Source organism: Oncorhynchus clarkii, chromosome 31 (assembly GCF_045791955.1).
Source record: "Oncorhynchus clarkii lewisi isolate Uvic-CL-2024 chromosome 31, UVic_Ocla_1.0, whole genome shotgun sequence".
NCBI lineage: Eukaryota > Metazoa > Chordata > Actinopteri > Salmoniformes > Salmonidae > Oncorhynchus > Oncorhynchus clarkii.
This window is the reverse complement of record NC_092177.1, coordinates 33,804,258-33,828,009: the sequence shown is the minus strand read 5'-3', so window position 1 is coordinate 33,828,009 and position 23,752 is coordinate 33,804,258. Positions and strand designations below refer to the sequence as shown.

The 23,752-nt window shown below is 44.9% G+C and overlaps 1 protein-coding gene across 1 annotated transcript in view; it reads left to right on the top strand.

The window, feature by feature from the left end:
* Window positions 1–23,752, top strand: part of LOC139390646 (protocadherin Fat 4-like) — a 96,672-nt gene that overhangs the window by 59,326 nt on the left and 13,594 nt on the right. The window contains exons 5-9 of the mRNA XM_071137911.1: window positions 680–1,602; window positions 2,373–2,547; window positions 17,150–17,330; window positions 18,332–18,582; window positions 18,810–23,156. Of these exons, the coding sequence (XP_070994012.1) occupies window positions 680–1,602; window positions 2,373–2,547; window positions 17,150–17,330; window positions 18,332–18,582; window positions 18,810–23,156 (5,877 nt within the window). The remainder of the gene's footprint in view (window positions 1–679; window positions 1,603–2,372; window positions 2,548–17,149; window positions 17,331–18,331; window positions 18,583–18,809; window positions 23,157–23,752) is intronic.

Here is a 23,752-nt window from a genome sequence, read left to right as displayed (position 1 = left end):
GGAAGAAAGTGGAAGGCTACTGAGCAGCAGTTGTTTGTGTGAAGACAATTTGTGGAAATGCATGTCGATAGCATTTATAAACTGGGTGGTTCGAGCCCGGAATGCTGGTTGGCTGACAGCCGTGGTAGATCAAGCCTTATACCATGGTTATGACAAAATATTTTTACTGCTCAAATTACGTTGGTTATCCAGTTTATAATAACAATAAGGCACCTCGGGTGTTTGTGGTATATGGGTAATATACCACGGCTATTGGCTGTATGCAGGCACTCCGTGATGCGTCGTGCTTAAGGAACAGTCCCTTAGCTGTGGAATATTGGCCATATACCACACCCCCTTATCGATTATTGCTTAAATATACAATTCTAATCCAGACATACAGTATGTAACAGTCCTATCTAAGCAACCCAATATCAGTAGATGCCATTCAAAATGTTCTAGGAACAGCGCAGTATATCACGTGACATGTTCTTGGGTCTATTTTAAAATAGTCTAATCCCACGTTTTCCAGATGAATACTTTGTCTTGAAACACAAGGGTCCATTATACTGTAACGACCCCCCTACCATCAAAAACAGCTGAAGCAAGCACACAAAGCTTCTTCAGAACTTCACATTTTCTAGTACAAGTAACTTCAAGATCAATGACTCAAAATCAATTGCTATTGCTTGCCTTCCAGGTCCGAATGCCCAGCTACTCTACACCATTGCATCAGGAGATCCTCAGGGCCAGTTTGACGTCACCAAGGCGGGGGTACTCCAGACCAGAAAGGCCTTGGACCGGGAGGCCCAGTCCTTCTACAACCTGGTGGTTACTGTCCATGACCTGGCCCTCGCCCCCATGACCCGCTTCACCAGCACGGCCCAGGTGTCCATCATCCTGCTGGACGTCAACGACTGCCCGCCAACCTTCACCTCACAGAAGAGGACCTATATCCAGGAGAATACGCCAGTCGACACAGTGGTCTTCACAGCCCATGCCATCGATGCAGACAGCGGGCCCAACAGCTACGTGGAGTACTCCCTGAAAGGCCCCTTTGGGAATACGTTCAGCATAGGAACTATCGATGGAGACGTGAGGCTGGTGGGCGAACTGGACCGGGAGGAGATGTCGAATTATACGCTGACGGTGGTAGCCACGGATAAGGGCGAGCCGCCGCTGTCTTCAGCCATGGATGTGACAATGCTGGTGCTGGACGTTAACGATAATACGCCCAGTTTCTCGCAGAACATCTACGACATCGAGATCGAGGAAAACATGCTGACGGGCACCGACGTCATCCAGGTGTTTGCCAGCGACGCTGATGATGGAACCAACGGGCAGATCCGCTTCTCCATTGCTGGTGGCAACACCAACTCAAATTTCCGTATTGATTCTGTCACCGGGGTGATCTCGGTGGCCAAACAGCTGGACCGCGAGGTGCAGTCGTCTTATTCATTGGTGGTCCAGGCGGCCGACCGGGGAAGCAGCCCAAGGGTGGACCGCTCCACGGTCAACATCGTGCTGTTGGATATGAACGACTGCCCGCCGGTGTTCGAGCTCTCTCCTTACTCTGTGAGCGTTCAGGAGAATGTGGGGACTCTCCCCAGGAACATACTACAGGTCAGTGTGGTCTTTCACTTTCAGTCAACCATTCTAAACTGTTATGGTCAAACATTATTCACATTTCTGGACTGGACTTTTGAGCCATAAACAAAGCACTAATTGATATGCCAGGCCTAAGACCTTCAATGAGCTAATGGCTTAACTACATTTGTAGTAGTATTAACCCAATAAGTATGTGTATGGTATCCATTTACAAAAACATCAAGCATGGTGGTCCTGTTTATGCGAATTAAATACATGATATATGATACCAATCAGTTTTCTTGTTTCACTCTTTTGAGATAAAAAAATAATTGCTTAAGAAAATATCATTGGTATATGAAATTGTACAGAGTTAACCTGTTGGACCCATTACGATCTAAAAACCAAATTGAACTAAATTAGTTCTCAAAACAACCTGTCTCCACTTCAGTGAGCAGCCACAAAAAAATGAAGTGTAGTTTGCCTGTATACTGTACAGTACCTACGAGGAAATGAGTCTGCAGCTATGTGGGAACAGCTCCAGTGGGGTGGGTCGCCACCCAAGAACACATCCCTGTGCCAACCTGGCTGTGGCCCTCTATCTGTGCCCCGGCAGCCAGCGCCCATACTGCGCTGGCACTCACTAATGAGTCCTTTCAGTCTCAAGATTTATGCCCAAACTCGCAGCAATAGGAGCGGGGGTTGGGAAAGACCAATATCAGATTTGAATGGTCCCATTTGTCAGGCAATATTAGGTATTGTCATATTTTTTGGAATCTCTGAAATAGTGTCTATTTTTACTCTAGGTTATGGCGAGGGATGATGACCTGGGTTCCAATGGCCAGCTGAATTACATGCTGAGCGGTGGGAACGAGGAAGGAGCCTTTAGTCTGTCGTCCAATGGTCAGCTGATCCTCACCCAGACCCTGGACCGCGAGGCGCAGGGAAAATACACCCTCGTCATCACGGCAACCGACTCGGGTAAGAACACAGCAGAGAAACCTGTGAGGGGAGGTCAAAGCAAAATCCTCGTGAAATGTGTCTAGTAACAAGACAACATGAAGATGGATAGCGGCCGCAATGTTTTATTACGTCTCATTGGTGTTCTGAAGTATGGCGCTCCTGTGCAAATGCATCCCATATTCAACATGTTAGTGTCTATCATCTCTTTGAAAAGGGAGCATATATCTGGCGAAGGATGAGCGCTCCTCTTTAGGATGCATCTGTGTTGCATCACATGGTCATAGAGCAAAATATCCTGACATAGAACACATATCTGAACAGTCTGGATTTCACACTAGAAGCTACGCCTTGTTTTTTTCCCCTCAGAGTAAATTCATCTAAACATGCATTCTTTCAGGCTTTTTATGTACGCTGAGTGCACAAAACATTAGGAACACCTACTCTTTCCATGACATAAACTGACCAGGAGAATCCGGGTGAAAGTTATGATCCCTTATTGATGACGCTTGTTTAATTTACGTCAATCGGTGTAGATGAAGGGGAGGCGACAGGTTAAAGAAGGATTTTTAATTGAGACATGGATTGTGTATGTGCCATTCAGAGGGTGAATGGGCAAGGCAAAAAAAAAATAATATATATATATATATATATATATATATAAATATTTGTTGTTGTTGTTGAATTTTACCCCCTTTTCTCCCCAATTTTGTGGTATCCAATTGTTAGTAGTTACGATCTTGTCTCATTGCTACTACTCCTGTACGGGCTCGGGAGAGACGAAGGTCGAAAGCCATGCGTCCTCCGAAACACAACCCAACCAAGCCGCACTGCTTCTTAACACAGCGCGCATCCAACCCGGAAGCCAGCCGCACCAATGTGTCGGAGGAAGCACCGTGCACCTGGCGACCTGGTTAGCGTGCACTGCGCCCGGCCCGCCACAGAAGTCGCAAGGCAAAATATCTAAGTGCCTTTGAACGGGGTATGGTAGTAGGTGCCAGGCGCACCGGTTTGTGTCAAGAACTGCAACGCTACTGGGTTTTTCACGTCTGGCAGTTTCCTGTGTGTATCAAGAATGGTCCATCACCCAAAGGACATCCAGCCAACATGACACAACTGTGCGAAGCATTGGAGTCAACATGGGCCAGAATCCTTGTGGAATGCTTTCGACACCTTGTAGAGTCCATGCTTCGACGAAATGAGTCTGTTCTGAGGGCAAAAGGACTGGGGTACGATCCTAATGTTTGGTATACTCAGTGTATATCCTGCATTTGATAGAACAGGGCCCTTCTCTGTTTGTTTGGATACGGTGGTGGAGCTTGTTTTATCCAGATAAAAGTCAGGTTGTCATTCCATAGAGGTCAGTAAATGTGCAGTTGAGTTGGTACATGTGTATCCTTGTTGGAGCCAAATCACATGGTATGGTTAGTTAAGCATATGTTTCTTTGGGCTACTCTGGCATGGTCATCATGGTCAAAGGGTTGTTCTGTTTCATCCCTGGACTGACCATGTGACCAGCAGAAATGCTGGATATTTTTGACTTGGTGTAGACTTTGGTGAGTAATTAAGGTTGAGATTCACTCTCTGTACTCCGCGATAATATGCGTGTAATGGGATATTGGATTATAATAAGGGGCTTTCCTTTCCTATATATGGTGTCAGACCTGGGTGGCATCTTGCCCTCATGGTTGTTTTGGAAGTGCCAAGGGCTTAAAAGCACAATCTGTACCTTTCATCTCCAGTCAAAATGGTCAAAGTCACGAAATGTAACACAACCTTGCTGATTTTGTTTGATTTGTGACTTACTCTCAAATTCAGAGACATTGAATACTATGATTCAATTATAGACAATTCTAAATGAATTATGGCAATTATTGTGGTCCTTTTTGAATGCTCCACAAGATTCTATTACTCAACAAATCCAAAATATTTGATGGAACACTTTGGAAGTTTCCCCATGAAGAAAAAATGATGCATGAAGAGGGATTTGACTAGAATATCAAAATATCGAAAAACCCATAATCATAGTGCAGTCTAAATTACCCTCACATTTTTGAGGCCGAGACACGGAGGGAAATTGTTATCCCATTTACTATCTGGCCGGACATCTTTAAGGTACAGTAGATGTTGAAGACTTTATCCCATGTTATCACTGTCAAGTACAGCTCATTTTAACACTTTATTTACTGCAAGAAAAAGAAAAAGTAAAAAGAAAAGTAAATACTTAGTAGTTTTTAAAAAAAAAATTTATTGCACATTTCAGAGCTAGCCTTCTTGTCAAATCAATGATGTTTTTGGGTGACACACAGTAGGCCTAATAATAGTTGTGTAGTTGAAATATGGTTGATGTGGATCATGGATCATGGAATGAATTCCACTTATTTGGAAGGGCTTGTGTTGCTGCTCTATCCTGTGGCTGCCACTGTTCCAGGGCCTGTCTGAGGGTTTCAACGAAGGTAAACTCGTTAACCAGTGGCTGAGTGGAGTTTCAGGCCTGACTCTGTTGAGTGAAATCTGTCATGAAATGGATGGAAACAAAAGAGCTCTCTGGTCCTGGTTCTCATAATGGTTCCTGGCCGGGGAGCAGGGAGTTTGGCACGCTCCTGTCATTATTTGGAAATCTGCGCTCCGGCATGAAATGTGGCACAAATACAAGCTGCATAAAGGTGTTTTACAAGGAGGCTTGTTGAAGGGAAACTTGAAGATCAGATCCGCTTGCAGTGGAAAGTTGTTGGCATAATTTCTGAGGGAAAAGTGTGACCAAAAAAAAGAGAGATAATAGAACTGTTGAGTCTCAGGCAACTGTAATAGCTATATGGGGCAAACATCTGGGATCAACTGAAGGAAAATCCGATTTGTAACCCACTGCCTACCAGCATACCTGTACAAGTAATTCCCCCACATAGAAGGCTGTAGGACAATAGAAAATCGTAAAAAAGGAGGTACACACGTGACACGTGTACACACACACCAAATAAAATGAACATTTAATGTATGACATGTTGGCCTTGTGCATGCATCGTGAACTGTCATAGCATTGCGTCTCACAAAAAAAATATTTTAGAAGGCCATATGTTTACAGTGCAGTACGTATATTAACTCTGCAGATGTTAAACATCTCCTAAAGTAATTTACATCAAACTATAGCTGTGTCGTCTGCGGGGTTGGATGCTAGCAGTTTCTAACCATCGATATAACGTGAATGTGTTTTCAGAAAGTGTTCACACCCCTTGACCTTTTCCACATTTTGTTGTTCAAAGTGGGATTCAATGGATTTAATTGTCACTTTTTGTCAACAATCTACACAAAATACTCTGGAATGTGAACGTGGAAGAAAAATTCGAACATTTAAAAAAAATCTATTGAAAAAAAAAGTTTTTATGAAAAAAATCATGTTTGAATCACCTCTGGCAGCGATTACAGCTGTGAGTCTTTCTGGGTAAGTCTCTAAGAGCTTTCCACACCTGAATTGTGCAACATTTGCCCATTATTCTTTTCAAAATTCTTCAAGCTCAGTGAAATTGGTTGTTGATCATTGCCAGACAACCATTTTCAGGTCTTGCCATAGATTTATGTCAAAACTGTAACTCGGCCACACTGGAACATTTAGTGTCTTCTTGATTCAGTGTAGATTTGCCTTTTAGGTTATTGCCCTGCTGAAAGGTGAATTCATCTCCCAGTGTCTGGTGGAAAGCAAATTGAACCAGATTTTCCTCTAGGATTTTGCCAGTGCTCAGCTCCAATCAAATCAAATCAAATGTATTTATATAGCCCTTCGTACATCAGCTGATATCTCAAAGTGCTGTACAGAAACCCAGCCTAAAACCCCAAACAGCAAGCAATGCAGCTGTAGAAGCACGGTGGCTAGGAAAAACTCCCTAGAAAGGCCAAAACCTAGGAAGAAACCTAGAGAGGAACCAGGCTATGTGGGGTGGCCAGTCCTCTTCTGACTGTGCCGGGTGGAGATTATAACAGAACATGGCCAAGATGTTCAAATGTTCATAAATGACCAGCATGGTCGAATAATAATAGGGCAGAACAGTTGAAACTGGAGCAGCAGCACGGTCAGGTGGACTGGGGACAGCAAGGAGTCATCATGTCAGGTAGTCCTGGGGCATGGTCCTAGGGCTCAGGTCAGTTGAAACTGGAGCAGCAGCACGGCCAGGTGGACTGGGGACAGCAAGGAGTCATCATGTCAGGTAGTCCTGGGGCATGGTCCTAGGGCTCAGGTCCTCCGAGAGAGAGAAAGAAAGAGAGAAGGAGAGAATTAGATAACGCACACTTAAATTCACACAGGACACCGAATAGGACAGGAGAAGTACTCCAGATATAACAAACTGACCCCAGCCCCCCGACACATAAACTACTGCAGCATAAATACTGGAGGCGGAGACAGGAGGGGTCAGGAGACACTGTGGCCCCATCCGAGGACACCCCCGGACAGGGCCAAACAGGAAGGATATAACCCCACCCACTTTGCCAAAGCACAGCCCCCACACCACTAGAGGGATATCTTCAACCACCAACTTACCATCCTGAGACAAGGCTGAGTATAGCCCACAAAGATCTCCGCCATGGCACAACCCAAAGGGGGGCGCCAACCCAGACAGGATGACCACATCAGTGAATCAACCCACTCAGGTGACGCACCCCTTCCAGGGACGGCATGAGAGAGCCCCAGTAAGCCAGTGACTCAGCCCCTGTAATAGGGTTAGAGGCAGAGAATCCCAGTAGAAAGAGGGGAACCGGCCAGGCAGAGACAGCAAGGGCGGTTCGTTGCTCCAGAGCCTTTCCGTTCACCTTCCCACTCCTGGGCCAGACTACACTCAATCATATGACCCACTGAAGAGATGAGTCTTCAGTAAAGACTTAAAGGTTGAGACCGAGTTTGCGTCTCTGACATGGGTAGGCAGACCGTTCCATAAAAATGGAGCTCTATAGGAGAAAGCCCTGCCTCCAGCTGTTTGCTTAGAAATTCTAGGGACAATTAGGAGGCCTGCGTCTTGTGACCGTAGCGTACGTGTAGGTATGTACGGCAGGACCAAATCAGAGAGATAGGTAGGAGCAAGCCCATTTAATGCTTTGTAGGTTAGCAGTAAAACCTTGAAATCAGCCCTTGCTTTGTCAGGAAGCCAGTGTAGAGAGGCTAGCACTGGAGTAATATGATCAAATTTTTTGGTTCTAGTCAGGATTCTGGCAGCTGTATTTAGCACTAACTGAAGTTTATTTAGTGCCATTCTGTTTCCTTTTATCCTGTAAAACTTCCCAGTCATTAACAATTACAACCATACCCATAACATGATGCAGTCACCACTATGCAATGGAGAGTGGTACTCAGTAATGTGTTGTATTGGATTTGCCCCAAACGTAACACTTTATATTCAGGACAAAAAGTGAATTGCTCTGACACATTTTTTGAAGTATTAATTAAGTGCCTTGTTGCAAACAGGATCCATGTTTTGGAATATTTGTATTCTGTACAGGTTTCCTTCTTTTCACTCCGTCAATTGTATTGTGGTGTAACTACAATGTTGTATTGATACACCATCCAAAGTATAATTCATAACTTCACCATGCTCAAAGGGAAACTCAGTGTCTGTTTATTAAAAAAAAAAAAAAAAATCTCCCATCTACCAATAAGTGCCCTTCTTTGGAAGGCATTAGCAAACCTCCCTGGTCTTTGTGGTTGAATCTGGGTTTGAAATTCACTGCTCTACTGAGGGATCTTGAAAATAATTGTATGTGAGGTATAGGTGATGATGTACCCATTCTAAAATATTGTGAAACTATTATTGCACAGTGTCAGTGCAACTTATTATGTGACTTGTTAAGCACATGTTTACTTAGTCTTGCCCGTTTGTACTTAACCTTGTCATAACAAAGGGGTTGAATACCTGTTGACTGAGTCTTAATTCATTTGTAAACATTTCCAAAAACATAATTCCACTTTGACATTATGTGGTGTTGTGTGTAGGCCAGTGACAAAACATCTCAATTTAATACATTTTACATTCAGGCTGTAACACAACAAAATCTGGAAAAAGTCAAGGGGTGTAAATACTTTCTGAAGGCACTGTACATGCATTCATTTAGGCTGTCCATCGAGCCATGCTCCTTTATGAATGCTTATAGCAATAATTATAATGCCCATTAGACTACCTCCTTTGTGTAATGCTGTATGATGTTGGAAGTTAGCTAGTTGTGCTCACCCTCATACTCAAGAATATCTCCATTGCCTTGAGGATCAAGCTGTCAGTGGGGGCAACCGTGCTGGGAGTTGGACTAGTCTAGTGCATGTGCGTGTGGTAAAACGTCCCGGAGGAACATTGACATGCACAACGTTTGGTCCCGTTTATTAAAGAGGCACAGTAAATCCCCCGGCCCATGCCTGTGGTGGCGGTTACCGTCGCATAGAGATCCCCTCTTTCACATCTCGCCATTAGGGCCGAAGTGTTTTTACTTTCTCCTTTTCAGGGCTAAATGACGCCTTAGTAGATAAAGGATTGTAATGGCCATCCCATTTGAAGACAGGATCTTTTATGTTGTTCAATGGCTTCTCATGAATCTGGTCTGTACATTTTCTTAGGTTTCTATACTATGTCCCAGCATAGGATTCATCCATTAGGAATGAGCGGTCTGGTCGTCTTAAAAATGATCTCCATCTTGGATTTATTTCGAGATGTTTTTAATTTTTTTTATTAAAAATGTTTTTTTTTAAATATCCTCACCTTTGTCCTTACCTTGCTTGACCGCATTAGTGTTTAGCTCCTTAGACTGATTTCAACAGAAAGTGAAGCTGACAAAGTCTTGAGAATGACTGATAAGTAATAGGTGTTGTAAAAGCTTAGCAGGGACCTTGCCAAATCACTGTCCAAATCTTGCCACAATAAATCTTTAATGGGACCATTTCTGAAGTCCTCAGCCATGCAGACTAGTGGCAACACAAGACGAGGCCAAATAAAACATCAGCCCCCCCAAATGAACTTTAACAGACCTGTAACATTCTATATCAACTGTTAAAAACCAGCGCAGTAATAATGTGGAGGAGCTTTTTCCCTATGCCTCTTTTTCCAATCATGGTTTATGGTCCGCTTAACAATTTCTGGAACTTAATGTTTGTGCAAAATAGCTTTCGTGTCTGATAAGAGTCTTAAAGAGATGGTGTGGGTTGAATAATTTGTGCTCTGCGGCAGCCAGGAGATCCATGTTTTAAAAACTCTGGCTCTCTGTGACCCTGAGCAGGTCTTTTCAACCGTGATCACAGTTTGTGTTATGTGGTCTAAGAAAATATCCCAATGCCCCAGGGCAGTGATTGGGGATATTGCCCTGTGTAGAGTGCCGTCATTCGGATGGGACGTTAAACGGTTGTCCTGACACTCTGGTCACTTAACATCCCATGGCACTTGTCGTAAGACTCCAGTGTCCTGGCTAAATTTCCAATCTGGCCCTCATACCATCATGGCCACCTAATCATCCTCAGCTTCCAATTGGCTTCATTCATTTCATCTCCCCTCCTCTCCCCTGTAACTATTCCCCAGGTCTTTGCTGTAAATGAGAATGTGTTCTCAGTCAACTTACTGGTAAATTTAAGGGTAAAAATAAAGAATCAGTTCATCTCAAATGAGCAATTAGCTGCCAAAATCTTTTTCAGTTGTTGTCACTCTTTTTTACTTTTGGAAACAACAGTCATTGTCATTTGCACTAAGATTCCTTGGTAAGGTTGTGTTACAATAGAATGGGGGGGACCTTTGTACGGGCTTACTGGTCGACAACAATGTCAGAACCATTGAACAGTTCAGCAAAAACTAAACATGCTATGGTAATAACATCACAAAAGGAAAACCACTTCATAAACTCTTAGTATGTGCCCTGCAGTAGAAGAAAATGGCAATTTGTCTGTGAATGGTCTGTCTGTCTGTCTGTCTGTCTGTCTGTCTGTCTGTCTGTCTGTCTGTCTGTCTGTCTGTCTGTCTGTCTGTCTGTCTGTCTGTCTGTCTGTCTGTCTGTCTGTCTGTCTGTCTGTCTGTCTGTCTGTCTGTCTGTCTGTCTGTCTGTCTGTCTGTCTGTCTGTCTGTCTGTCTGTCTGTCTGTCTGTCTGTCTCCAAACCCTATCCATAACATATGGGGAAAAGTATGTCAAACCGTTCAGACTCGGCACTCCATAAATAATTGGAAAGTTCTATAACATTTTAGGTATAATCTGATGAATACGTCTGAGATTGAAATTGGGTTTTTGAAACAGGGAGTGGCGTGTTCTGTTGTTTTATAGCTGGGAATAGCCTTTTAATATTCTCTCACTCATTAGCTGTGAGAAAAATCCCTGTTTACTTTGTTACTTCTGGCAAGCGCAGCGGTGGGATAGCTCGCAACCTACACACACAGCCTCACCATCCCCATTCAGGAGTGTTGGAGCGGGCGCATTAAAAGGAGCTTTGTCGCAAAGCAACAGGTTCTCAGAAGGAGAAAAATGTCAATTTTGGGGCGAGATGGCGGCCAATTCACTGTGAGTAATGATGTGTTTTATTTACACTGTCCCAAAAGAACACAATCTAGCTGCAGTCCATAAAGCGTAATTAACCGTTTAGCCTTAAGCTCCCAGCTACAGATGGCTGTCTCATAAATTTACACATTCATCCATCTTCCTAAGTCAACCTGTCCGGGAACTTCCAACTTTAATGAACCCAAGAGTTTGGACAACGATGCTATTCTTCTGATGAAGTGTTCAACAATAGATCACTGGATGATATTGAAGGAAGAGATTATCCCCAGTGCCAGTAAGACATCCAAAACCTCTCTCTTACCACAGCTCAGACTGGCCAATCCCTGGAGGTTACAACACTTCTCAGGGTGTTGCAGCCATTTCCTCCAAGTCAACCCCCTGCACAGATCTCCATGTGTGGCATATGCTCTCCCACCATCTTCAGATAGTTTAATTGTAATTACCTATGTATTTTGTACCCCCTCCAGCCCCGAAAGTATGGCCCATGCCACCTTTTCCAGGGCTAATGTGATTTGTCCACTGGTAATGTACACTAATAAGGTGCTTAGACTCGGCCATATGTTTATGCTAGACATTGCTTACAGGGGAGGGCTTATGGCCGGCTTACAAGGAAAACTGTCTGTGTGTGTTTAAGGCCGAGCAAGCTGAGCAGATGGAACACAGCACTCCCAGTGAGTCTTCAGAGCTTGTTATTTTGAACGCTGACACTTAGGGTTATTTAGGGTTCTCCTATTCGCTCATTTGACCCCACCAATAACAGACCTTTAAGGAGCCCAGGCTCAAATGGAATAATTGCATATTAGGGAGGAACTGAACATCGTTCTTCTCATAACCATTAGGTATAATTTAGAAATATCAAATAGACAGTTATGTTTTGGTCTCAGCTGCCCACATTTTGTCAGTGAACAAGCCCTGGGGAGTATGCTTTACGCTTAAATGGTATTGCTTTTTTTGATTGAATTAAATACTGCGCTTGTGCTTAAGGAATTTAGCTGAGGTGTCGTGTTTCTGCGTGTGAAATGGGCCATAATGACGCAACGTCTCTATCTTTTTTTTTTCTTTTTTTCTCCCGTACTGTAATGGCATCTACAAGGTTATCTGAATTTCATCCGTCTGAATTCTTCCGTTGGAAACTAAAAAGTTAACTGTGGAGACAAGTCTCTCGTCAGGACTTAGCTTGGGTTCATCGTGTCTCAACACTATTGCAGAGCTTGCTGACTCCACTACGAGTCTCAGGGGCCAATCTTTGTCTTGGAAACACGGTACCACGAGATGAAATATTTTCTTTGCTGATTGAAAGAGCACATTTCTTGGGTCCAAATACCATTTCCTCATGCTGTAATCTTCAAGACATATTTTGATTAAATATATACACTTTGAGCCAGTCAGCGCTTGCTGGCAAAACATTTTGTAATCACAGCAAAGTCCCCCATGTAGCATATACAATGTGTCGCTGTGTTGTTGATATGTCCCAGTGTGACGTAAATACTGATGTATGAAAGTGTAATCATCAGGACAGGGGCACGTCGGGTCAGAGCAGTTTGTTTTCCTACACAACCTAAGATGAACCCCTATAGAAGATTATGCTAACGAGTCAAACTCGATTCAAATAGAGCAGAAGTGGTGTCAGATGGCTTTATCTGGTACCTTATCAGGCACCTTTCCCACTGCTCAAGCGTACCCATGGTTCCTTTCAGCCATGTTTAATTTTTTTAAATTAATTTCTTTAGTCAAGACATTTTTGGGATCATGTCTACCGAAACAGTGTGTTCCTCTAACTATGCACCATGCCTTTTTTCCCAGTGGATGTAATGAAGTTAGGGCCTACCCTGGGGTATCACCGGAGATGGCAGGAAAAAACATGTTGCGGTTTCATACTAACTCGTAAATAGTGTCAAATACACAGAACTGCTGGTGCAGCAGGAAGAAAGAGCTTTCTGGGAACACGTTTTGCCTATGGAAACAATACTTTTTAACCACAATGCATGGCAGCACAACCGGTTCTGCAGACGTCCCGGTGATACTTTCCACCGGCTTTCTTTCCATGGAACAATGATTGCATTTGTCATGTGTCGGTGGGCGAGACAAGGTTTGCTTACAGCCAAACCTGCTGTATGCCTAGCTCTGCCATATCTCTCCTGCCATTGGTCACAAGTGGTGGTAACGTTCGCCATACAAGTCAGCTGAAAAGAAATCATTGACCTTTACACGCTAATGGAGTGAGATTGCTAGATCCCAGTGCAGGCTGTTTGGGTGAGATGCTGATATTTTCAACGACAAAAATGTTGGGGTGAAAGAGCTTTCCTTTAAAACTGCATAACCTTCTCGCTGTTTTATTCGGCAGTCACAGTCAAACTAATGGAGTCCAATTATTAACTTGCCTTGTTACCAAATATGGGTGAGAATTAGGAATTTAGCGTTGTAAGTATGGGTGTGGGTAATATCGATGGTCTCTTCCTCCCCTGATTCAATGTCACATAAGCAGTCATGGAACGTTTCCTCCTAACCAAAACTATGCATAATCACCATTATTTGCGTACATGTGCATACCGGCTAAGATATTGTATTCCATGATGACTGAATCTGTGAGCCCACAGAATGTAACGAGAGAGATTTAGAACTATGTACACATTTTGACAGCAGATCCAAGAAACAGCTGCTCTTGTTATGTGATCGCAATGATCCCCGGGAGGTTAAGAAGCAGACTCTGGAGAGAGTAAGATGGTGTGAGACTGATCCACACAGAAAGATGTGGAAAATGCCATGGTTTGAACCCTGGCTGTCAACAAGGGTGAGTTCAGTGCAGTGTCAGGGTCAGAGAGAGGAGTGTTTCATGGGGTTTAAGGGGGGGGGGGCTTCCTTCAGGCTTACCCACAGATTAGCTGGGGTAACAGAGTCTGTCCCTAGCGCCCAGCCCCTGATGCGCTGGGCGCTTGGCATGGGGTCAAGGGTCACACAAGTGCAACGGCTGCTTCGGTTCTCCGGTGGCGGCAGGCCGAGTCTTTCTTCTCTCCCGAGCGAGTAAACAGGTTGTGAATTCACATCCTACCAAAAAAAGTGAAAGGTTTGGACGGAGGCCAAAAGTATCCCACCTGAAAAACAAAAACACGCTGCTCCAACCCCATTGTCTTCCGTTTTTTTCCCAAAAGGGGAACAATGCTATTGCACTGCAGTGGCTCCACTCTGACCCTCAGGGGCCAATTCTATGTGCTGGGAAAACATGCACTCACCTTGGCTTTGGAGAACACTGTGTATTTCAACTTAACATGTCTGCATTGAACTACGTCTCCATAGGTTAAACAGATATCCACGCTTCACTCAGTTAGTGACTCGGAGACAAACGCCAATTGGATTTATAAGCCGTTAAATCGGTCGAGGAGCTGCAGACCAGAACATCCTTAGCCGGCGACGTTGCAGGGCTTCTCGCAAGTTGTCTGTCAAACAGAGCTTGCCTGATAACATTGGCTCAGCGTTCGCTACCTTAAACTAATACAGATACTGTCTGACATGGAATGCTGCTTAATAACCTCCTTGATTAAGAGGATCAGTTGTAGAGTGACGGCCATTTAATCTGCTTCAATCAATCAATCAAATTGTATTTGTCACATGCTATGTAAACAACAGGTGTTGACTAACAGTGAAATGCTTACTTATGGGTATTTTTCCAACAGTTCAGAGTTGGAAAGAAAGATTTAAAAAAATACCAAATACAAATTTAAATAGTGACACCAGGAATAATACACAGTGATTTAATGAATAACAATAACGAGTACAAAATTATATGGTTATATACAGGGAGTACCATTACCGAGTTGATGTGCAGGGAAACCAGGTAATTGAGGCAACTATGTACATATAGGTAAGGGTAAAGTGACTAGGCAACAGGATAGATAATAGACTGAGCTGTAGCAGCAACGTGTGTGTGTGTGTGTGTGTGTGTGTGTGTGTGTTTAGCGTCAGTGTGCATGTGTGCACATGTTATCTGTGTGGGCTTATGTAGTGTGTGTTGAGGTGTCAGTTTAAGTATGTGTGAGGGGAGTCCAATGTATGAGAGTCAGTTTAAAAAAGGGTCAATGCAGGTAGCCCGGTTAGCCATTTGATTAGCTATTTAGCAGCCTTGTTTAGCAGTCTTAAGGCTTGGAGTTGGAAGCTGTTCAGGGACATGATGATTCAGGGCCTGGTGCATTGGCACCACTTGCCGTGCGGTAGCAGAGAGAACAGTCTATGGCTTGGGTGGCTGGAGTCTTTGAAAACCATTTTGGGCCTGGTATAGAGGTCCTGAATGGCAGGGAGCTCGACTCCAGTGATTTACCGGGCCGTACTCACCACCCTCTGCTTCCATAACAACCCGCGAAAACGAAATGATGACTCATTCCTGTTAATCTCATCACGTTGTATGGCATTGGGTCCCGCGTCCTCATCACGTTGTATGGCAATCACATCGCACCACTACTAGGCAGTTTGCTGACTCATATGTTTTGATACTGGTGCCACTGGTTATGTAATTGAATGAGGACAATCCAACTTAATGATATTTATAGTATTCAGTGTTCCATGCATTTCATTTGGGCCTTGGGGGGGGGGGGGGGGGGGTCTTAAATCTATTGCCTTTGAATGAGCGAATATGTAAGCAAAGGCTGCCTTATTTTCTACTTTAAAACACCTTCCTTCAAATGATGCACTGTATGATCATAAATTACCTTGTCATATGTTCCTTTCAAAGTCTAAGGCCTATCGCTGGTAATGAATACAACATTGTGAACATGGTCTACTTTACTGAAGGGACAACAACGGATGACTCATCTTTGTAATGACTCAACAGTATAAAGATTAGAGCTTGTGGTTTCTGAGCCCGGTATTTTGGGATAAAAACCTGTTTACTTTTTCCCTGTGTATGTATCATTTATTTTGTGCTGGAATGCATTTTTTGTTTGGGGCGTTTAACTATTTTAAGTGTGTTTGTGCTAACTGCTGTGCTAATCATTGCAGCTGGATGCATTAAGAATTGAGTTGAATCTGCAGGAATTAAATGCAAGTTCTGTCTTTGGAGTTATTTGGAACGGATTGTTTCTCACAGGAAGGTTCTATGACAGCAGATATCACCCCTCCGCTCATTAGCTAAATATAAGGCTCTTCACTGGACCATAATCCCCTTGTCATCCAAACGAGCAGATAAGTGTTAGTTATGCGGCAAAGAGCTTATGAGCACATGTTTTGAACGATCCTGATCTTTACAAATCAGGAGAGCCCCTCCTGGCTCTAAGGGATGAACTCCATCTTGTCCCTCTGCGTGAGATTCTGGAGTCTCTTGATGTTTTGATTATGCACAGGTTCCAGACCAAGAGAGATTATTCATGGTCACTTTTTCCAGATGTCTTTGATTATATTCTTATTCATCTGTGCCTCCGCACATTAGGCAAGGTTCAAGTATTTGATGCTATTAACAGCTGAATATACATTCATGTGAGCCGCGAATTCATTGGTAACACTTTAAATTAACGTGCTATCTAAAGAAGGGTTTGTGAAGTGGCACTTCAAGCCAGCAGATGTTTGAATCTTTTAGAATCTCTGCATTGGAGTTCGTTTTCATCTGCTATGGATTTAAATCCATCCCTCAGGGCCCAGAGAGCCTTATTTCGTCACTCGCTTGGGGAAAGAACGGTTAGATTTCTGCTGAAAATAGCATTTTCTGTTCTCGAATTCCACAGAGTAACTCACCGAGTGCTGCTTGCCTCAAAATAGATACCAGTACCTCAGCAACCAGATTGAATCTATGATATGCAAGACCCCAGGAAGGACACGTTCTGAAGATTCTGTTTCAGAGTTATTGAACTCTTCTGACGTGTTTTGTGTTGATGTGGCAGTATGGCTCAGGAAGTCGGACTTGTGGTGACCGAAGACGTTTGCTGGATTAAATGCAGGGATCTCTTGCTTGAGTCCCTGTAAGGACATAAATTGCTTCAGCATGTAAATGATAAGCCCGCACAATAAGTCATCTCATATGGTACTTTGTTGGTCTGCACTTATCCCTTAGGTCTTTCAAATAAAGCTCTTGGTCTTTTGATATGCTCTCATTCCCTCGTTCTTTTTTTTCTCTCTCTCTCTCTCTCCTTTTATGACCAGGCTCTCCTCCCCTGAGTGGAACGGGTACGGTCACTGTCCTGGTAGATGACGTCAACGACAACGTCCCCGTGTTCACCTCGGCCACCTTCCACACCACCATCCCCGAGGACGCCCCCACCGGCACCGACGTGCTCCTGGTCAACAGCTCCGACGCAGACGTGGGCCTCAACGGTGTCGTAAGGTACAGTCCCCCACCCTATTCCATCCCTAGAGTCATAAGCGGGGCTCCTGTACCCCAAGCCGAACATTTGGTTCGGATCCCCCCTCGCCCTGGTACCCCCAATGGGGAGGCGCAGGGGGGTACGTCAGTTTGCCCCACTTTCCCAAAACATCATAATGAGGATGTTAATTGGCTATGACAGAACTAGTATCAGGGGTGCCATGGGTTCTAGGCCTTAATGGAGAGCATAACCAGTTGCCATCAGTTATTAGTTTCCATTCTCACAGCCCATTAACTTGGGCTTTTTTTGAACTTCTGCTTCTGGACTGTCTGAACCACTTCTGGTTGTAGACAGCTTGGTTGTCTGTGGTCCCAATAAGTCTGTGTTCCATCTGTGTTCACACTTTATTCCATAATTTGTCCCCATTTTATAGGATGCATTTTCAAAATATGTGCTCTTGTGAGCTGTTTGAATTAAAGCCTCTGTGAGAAGCAACAAAACACAGGAGAAAATGGAATGAGATACCCAATTCTTAAGGTATTCATCTTAATATTGTAACGCTTGGCCAATACATTATACATGGTGCTTTCATCAAACAAAAACCACAGAAAATGTATTAAGTTATTTTATGTCTGTGTTTTTCAATGAAATATACTCTCTGCCTCTTTAAAGCTTAAAACAGTGCCCTCCGTAGGATTATTTTGGCAATGCTGAACAAGATATTTGAATCTGGGCATGTATAGGCAGTAGAAAGCTTACCAGTATGTGCTGCATATTATCACAATATCTAATGTAATGTATGTAGGAAACTGCTCCTCCTGGCGACAGTATAGTAACAGTATTAAGATTGTATTGACTAAAACTAATATTCAAATATTGTCTCGAAGTAGTGTATAACGTATATACATATATGTTCCATTGAAAATAAATGAAACATCTCATCTAAAACCAAGCTGTACAAATCCTATAATTTCCCCACTGTGTGTTACTAAAACGTGTCCTCTTCTATGTATCCCTACAGTTACAGTTTGACTGGAGGCAACGGTCAGTTCTCCATCAACCCAGCCACAGGCCAGATCATCACCAGCTCCCTACTGGACCGGGAGGCCAGAGCCAACTATCAGCTCCTAGTTGTGGCCACAGACGGAGGGCAGCCCCTGGGCATGTCCAGCTCTGCCACTGTGTCGGTGGTGGTGGCAGACATCAACGACAACCCTCCCCATTTCCACCACCACCCCTACGTCACACACATCCCCGCCTTCATCTCAGCAGGTGGGTTCAGATTTTATTCATGAATATTCATTTCAAATATTCATGTACTTACAGTATATGTTTAATGATATTATGCTTGTATAATATGTGATTATATAACTAAAGTATCAACAGTATTTATTTTACCTCCTATGAAATTATTACTTTTGTGGAAAATATTGATGATTAAGCATACATCTGCTGTACAAGTTATTCTGAAGCATTTGGTCTCATTTTGTATTTTTCAGGCAACTTGGTATTCGCTGTGACAGTGACAGATGAGGACGCGGGACCCAATGCTCAGCTCCACTACTCTCTAACTGGCCGCAACTCAGACAAGTTCAAGATTGACCCCTTAAGAGGAGCCATCACAGCCAATGAGAGGTTGACAGGCAGCTCGGAGGTTACCCTCACTGTCCGAGTGAAAGACGGCGGAACCAATCCCAAAACAGACTTGACCACCGTGACCGTCCGGTTTGTGACCGGGGGAGACTTCCCTGTCATCAAGCTGAAGGATACTACTTTCACATTCCCAGAGAGCCAACCCACAAACACGATCATTACCACAGTGACCGGGTCCTCGACACGTGGCGGGGCCCTGTCATACTACATCGCCAGTGGAAACCTGGATAATGCCTTTCACATCGACCAGTTGACTGGAGAGCTGTCAATCAAACATTCACTGGACTTTGAACACATTCAGAAATATGTGCTCTGGATTGAGGCCAGGGACCAAGGATTCCCCCCCTATTCCTCATATGAGAAAGTGGAGATCACAGTGCTGGATGTAAACGACAACCACCCCGTATTTGACAGGGAACCATTACATGCAGAGATACTGGAGAACCTGTCCCCTCAGCGGGTGCTCATTGTGTCTGCTGTGGATCAGGACAGTGGCCTTAACGGCCAGCTGGAATACGCCATAATCGACGGCAACAAGGAGAACAGCTTCAGCGTCAACCGGGCCACTGGTGAAATCCGAACGACCAGGCCTCTTGACAGGGAAAAAGTAGCTCAATATGCCCTTAAAGTGAAGGCCACCGACCGTGGTAACCCTCCCAAAAGCACGGCTGTTAAAGTCCTGATAAACGTGCTAGATGTGAATGATAACGCTCCCAGGTTCTCTAAGATCTTTAGCGCCACAGTGCCCGAAAACGCCCCAGTGGGGTACACTGTCACCAGGGTTACAACCACAGACGAGGACGCAGGTGCTAATGCCATAAGCAAGTATTCAATCACAGACACAAGTCTACCGTTCACTATCAATCCAAGTACAGGAGACATAACAATCAGTAGACCTCTCAATAGAGAAGACACTGACCATTACATTGCCAAAGTCTCTGCCCATGATTCTGGCTGGACAGTTAGCACGGATGTCACAATATTTGTAACAGATGTCAATGATAATGCCCCCCGATTCAGTCGGCCATCTTACTATCTGGACTACCCTGAACTTACAGATGTGGGGTCACTTGTTACTCAGGTGTCTGCGACAGACCCCGACGAGGGCTTCAATGGCAAAATATTCTATTTCATCAGGTCCCAGTCAGAATACTTCAGAATCAATTCAAGCTCTGGAGAAATCTTTATCAAACAGCATTTAAAGTATAAAAACTCAACTGGCAGCAACATAAACATAAATCGTCATAGTTTCATCGTTACTGCTTCAGACCGTGCGCCAAAGCCATTGATGAGTGAAACTACAGTCATTGTAAACATAGTAGATAGTAATGACAATCCACCCAAGTTTGAATCGTCTAGCTACTTTACACCTGTCACTAAAAGTGTCAAAGTTGGCACCAAACTTATCATGGTCATAGCTCTAGACAAGAAAGATTTTGGCCTCAACTCTGAGGTGGAGTACATAATATCAGGAGGGAACAGCTCTAGCAAGTTCAAACTGGATAAGCAGAGTGGATGGGTCACTGTCGCCACCTCACTCACCTCAGATATGAACAAGGTGTTCCTCATGGATGTTACAGCCAGAGACAAAGGCAACCCCCCTCTGACTGCTAGAACCACTGTGAAAGTGGCAGTCACTGAGGAGAACCACCACACACCAGAGTTCTCCCAAAGCCAAGTCACAGCTACCATACCGGAGAGCCTTGCTGTGGGGACAGCCATCAGGACTCTCTCTGCCAGGGACAAGGACAAAGAGATGAATGGGCTCATCGCATACAACATCACTTCGGGCAATGACAAGGGCCTATTTGCCGTGAACAGTAAAACAGGAATCCTGTCTCTGGCCAATCATCTGGACTTTGAGGAAAAGCAAAGATATGAGCTCAGAGTGACAGCCACTGACGGGGGATGGATCGCAAAGACCAGCTACGTCATGGTTACAATCCATGTGACCGACGTGAACGATAACCCACCTATATTTGATCCTGATGAGTATTTCCCTGTGGTACAGGAGAACGTTCCCAGTGGCACCACAGTGGTGAAAATGAATGCCACAGACAGAGATTCTGGGCCCAATGCCGTCATGGCTTACGTGATCCAGTCTTCAGACAGTGACCTCTTTGTAATTGATCCAAACACCGGTGTAATCACCACCCAGGGTTTCCTGGATTATGAGGCCAAGCAGGTCTACCACTTAACAGTGAAGGCCTTCAATGTCCCAGACGAGGAGCGCTGCAGCTTCGCCAACGTCAACATTCAGCTCAAGGGGGCCAATGAATACGTTCCCCGCTTTGTCTCCAAGCAGTACTACTTTGAAGTCTCTGAAGCAGCTCCAAGAGGCACAGTGGTGGGAGAGGTGTTCGCCAGTGACCGCGACCAAGGACATGACGGAGTGGTTTACTACCTAATTTTTGGGAAGAGCAGAAGAAAGGGCTTCAGCATCAACAGGAAAACAGGACAGATCTATGTCACAGGTCCGCTTGATCGTGAGAAAGAGGAAAAGATCTCCCTCAAAGTCCTGGCGAAGAACGCGGGAAGCATCCATGGGGCGGATATCGACGAGGTCTTTGTGAATATCACCATCCTGGATGCCAATGATCCTCCTGTTTTCAGTCAGGAACTGTATGATGTTCAGATCAGTGAGGGTCTCTCCCCCGGCGGCTTGGTCACCTTTGTTAGTGCCCAGGACTCTGACTCGGTCCCAAGCTGGAGCAGATTCTCTTACTCCATAGTCTCAGACTTCAAGAAAAATGTATTCAACATCAACCCCCAGACTGGCCAAGTGTCTGTTGCAGCTGAGCTGGACAGAGAAACCGCTCCTCTGTTCAGCCTGACTCTGCTAGCTGTGGACTCTGGCTCACCCTCGGCAACTGGAAGTGCAACCCTGATCGTGAATCTGGAGGACATTAATGATAACGGTCCTACTCTGATGACGGTGAATGCAGAGGTCATGGAGAACCAGCGAGCCGGGACAGACGTTGCAACTCTTACCTCAACCGACCCAGACCTTTCACCTAATCAAGGTCCGTTCTCATACAGTCTGCTCAGCGCCGGCTCAGCCAACAACTACTTCAGCCTCAGCCCCACTGGAGTGCTGACCACCAGTCGAGAGATCGACAGGGAGCAGATCAGTGACTTTTACCTCTTGGTGGTGATCAAGGACTCCGGCGTCCCTCAGATGTCCTCCACCGGAACGGTCCACGTAAAAGTCAGTGATCAGAATGATAACCCGTCAGAGCCGCGCTCAGTGGAGATCTATGTCCACTATTTCGGAAACATGTTCCCCGGAGGGTCCCTCGGGGTTGTGAAGCCCCAAGACCCAGACATCCAGGACAGCTTCCATTGCTCCTTGACCCCTCCTTCATCCAGTCTGTTCACCATCCCAACGGGCACCTGTGATCTCAACTCCAAGGCCCGCTCAACAGACGGAACATTCGAATTAGCTGTCCGGAGTAGTGATGGTGTCCATGGCTCTGTCAGCAGTAACGTCCGCGTCTTCTTCATGGGGTTCACCAACGCCACTGTGGACAACAGTATCCTGATTCGCCTCCGTACCCAGGGGGTCACCACCTTCCTCACCAATCACTACCTCAGCTTTGTTCGCATCGCAAACTCACAGCTGGCGGGGCTAGGCACTGGAGTACAGCTGTATGGTGCGTTTGAACTCAACAACCAGACTTTCCTGATGGCCGCCATAAAGCGCAGCCATGGACAGTATGTCAACCCCAGTGGAGTGGCCACCTTCTTTCAGAGCATCAAAGAAGTTCTGCACAGGCAGTGCGGGGTGCAGGTAGACTCAGTGGATCATGACCCCTGCACACGTAACCCATGTCAGAACGGGGGCAGCTGCAAGAAGCGCCTTAGCGTGGGGCCAGATATGAAGACAGAGGAGAGTGTCCCGGTGATCCTTGTCACAAACCACCCCCTCCAGCCATACGCTTGCAGTTGCAGACCAGGGTACGCGGGGGCGCTGTGCGAGACGGATATAGACGAGTGCCTGCCGTCCCCATGCCACAACAGTGGGACCTGCCACAACCTGGTGGGGGGATTCTCCTGCACCTGCCCTGAGGGATTCACGGGCATGGCCTGCGAGAGGGACGTAAACGAATGCCTCTCCAACCCCTGCAAGAACGGGGCGCTCTGCCAGAACTATCCCGGTGGCTTCAACTGCCTCTGCAAATCCGGCTTTGCAGGTACTGTACAACGCCTTAGGAGTCATTTGGATTTTATGAGCAACACAACCACAGATGTTCAGCTAGGCTCAAGTATACACACACTGCACATGAATCCTGCTTGTCCAAGTAAAGTATTTGCCTCCAAACGATTGCAAGAGGTGTTGTAACCCTAGCATACAGGCCTGACTGCCAAACATTTTTGGGTTTTACAATTACTAGTTGGGGGGTATCAGCTTTGATGCATATCATCTTGTCATGTTTACTTTAATAAAAAGGATGATGCGAAATTGAACCCAGTAAGGGCCTTAGTCTCATATAGACTCATATTCCTCTCCATGTCTTTCTTTCTACAGTACTGCATATTTGAGATGTTTAAGGTTCTTTCTATCTTTCTGTTGGTCAAGCATTTAGAGGTTTAATATGTATTGAAGATTGCTCTCCTTAATTTCAAAAAGTGAACTAAATAGTACTAGCCACTGTGTAAATCACCCCCTCCCTGCTTGAATGTAATGCTAAGTTGATGATATGATGAATAAAGTAATATTACTCTTAGTGAAGGGAGAGCACATGGAGAAGCAAAATGAGAACAGTAGTTTGAATCATGTCTGTTTGGT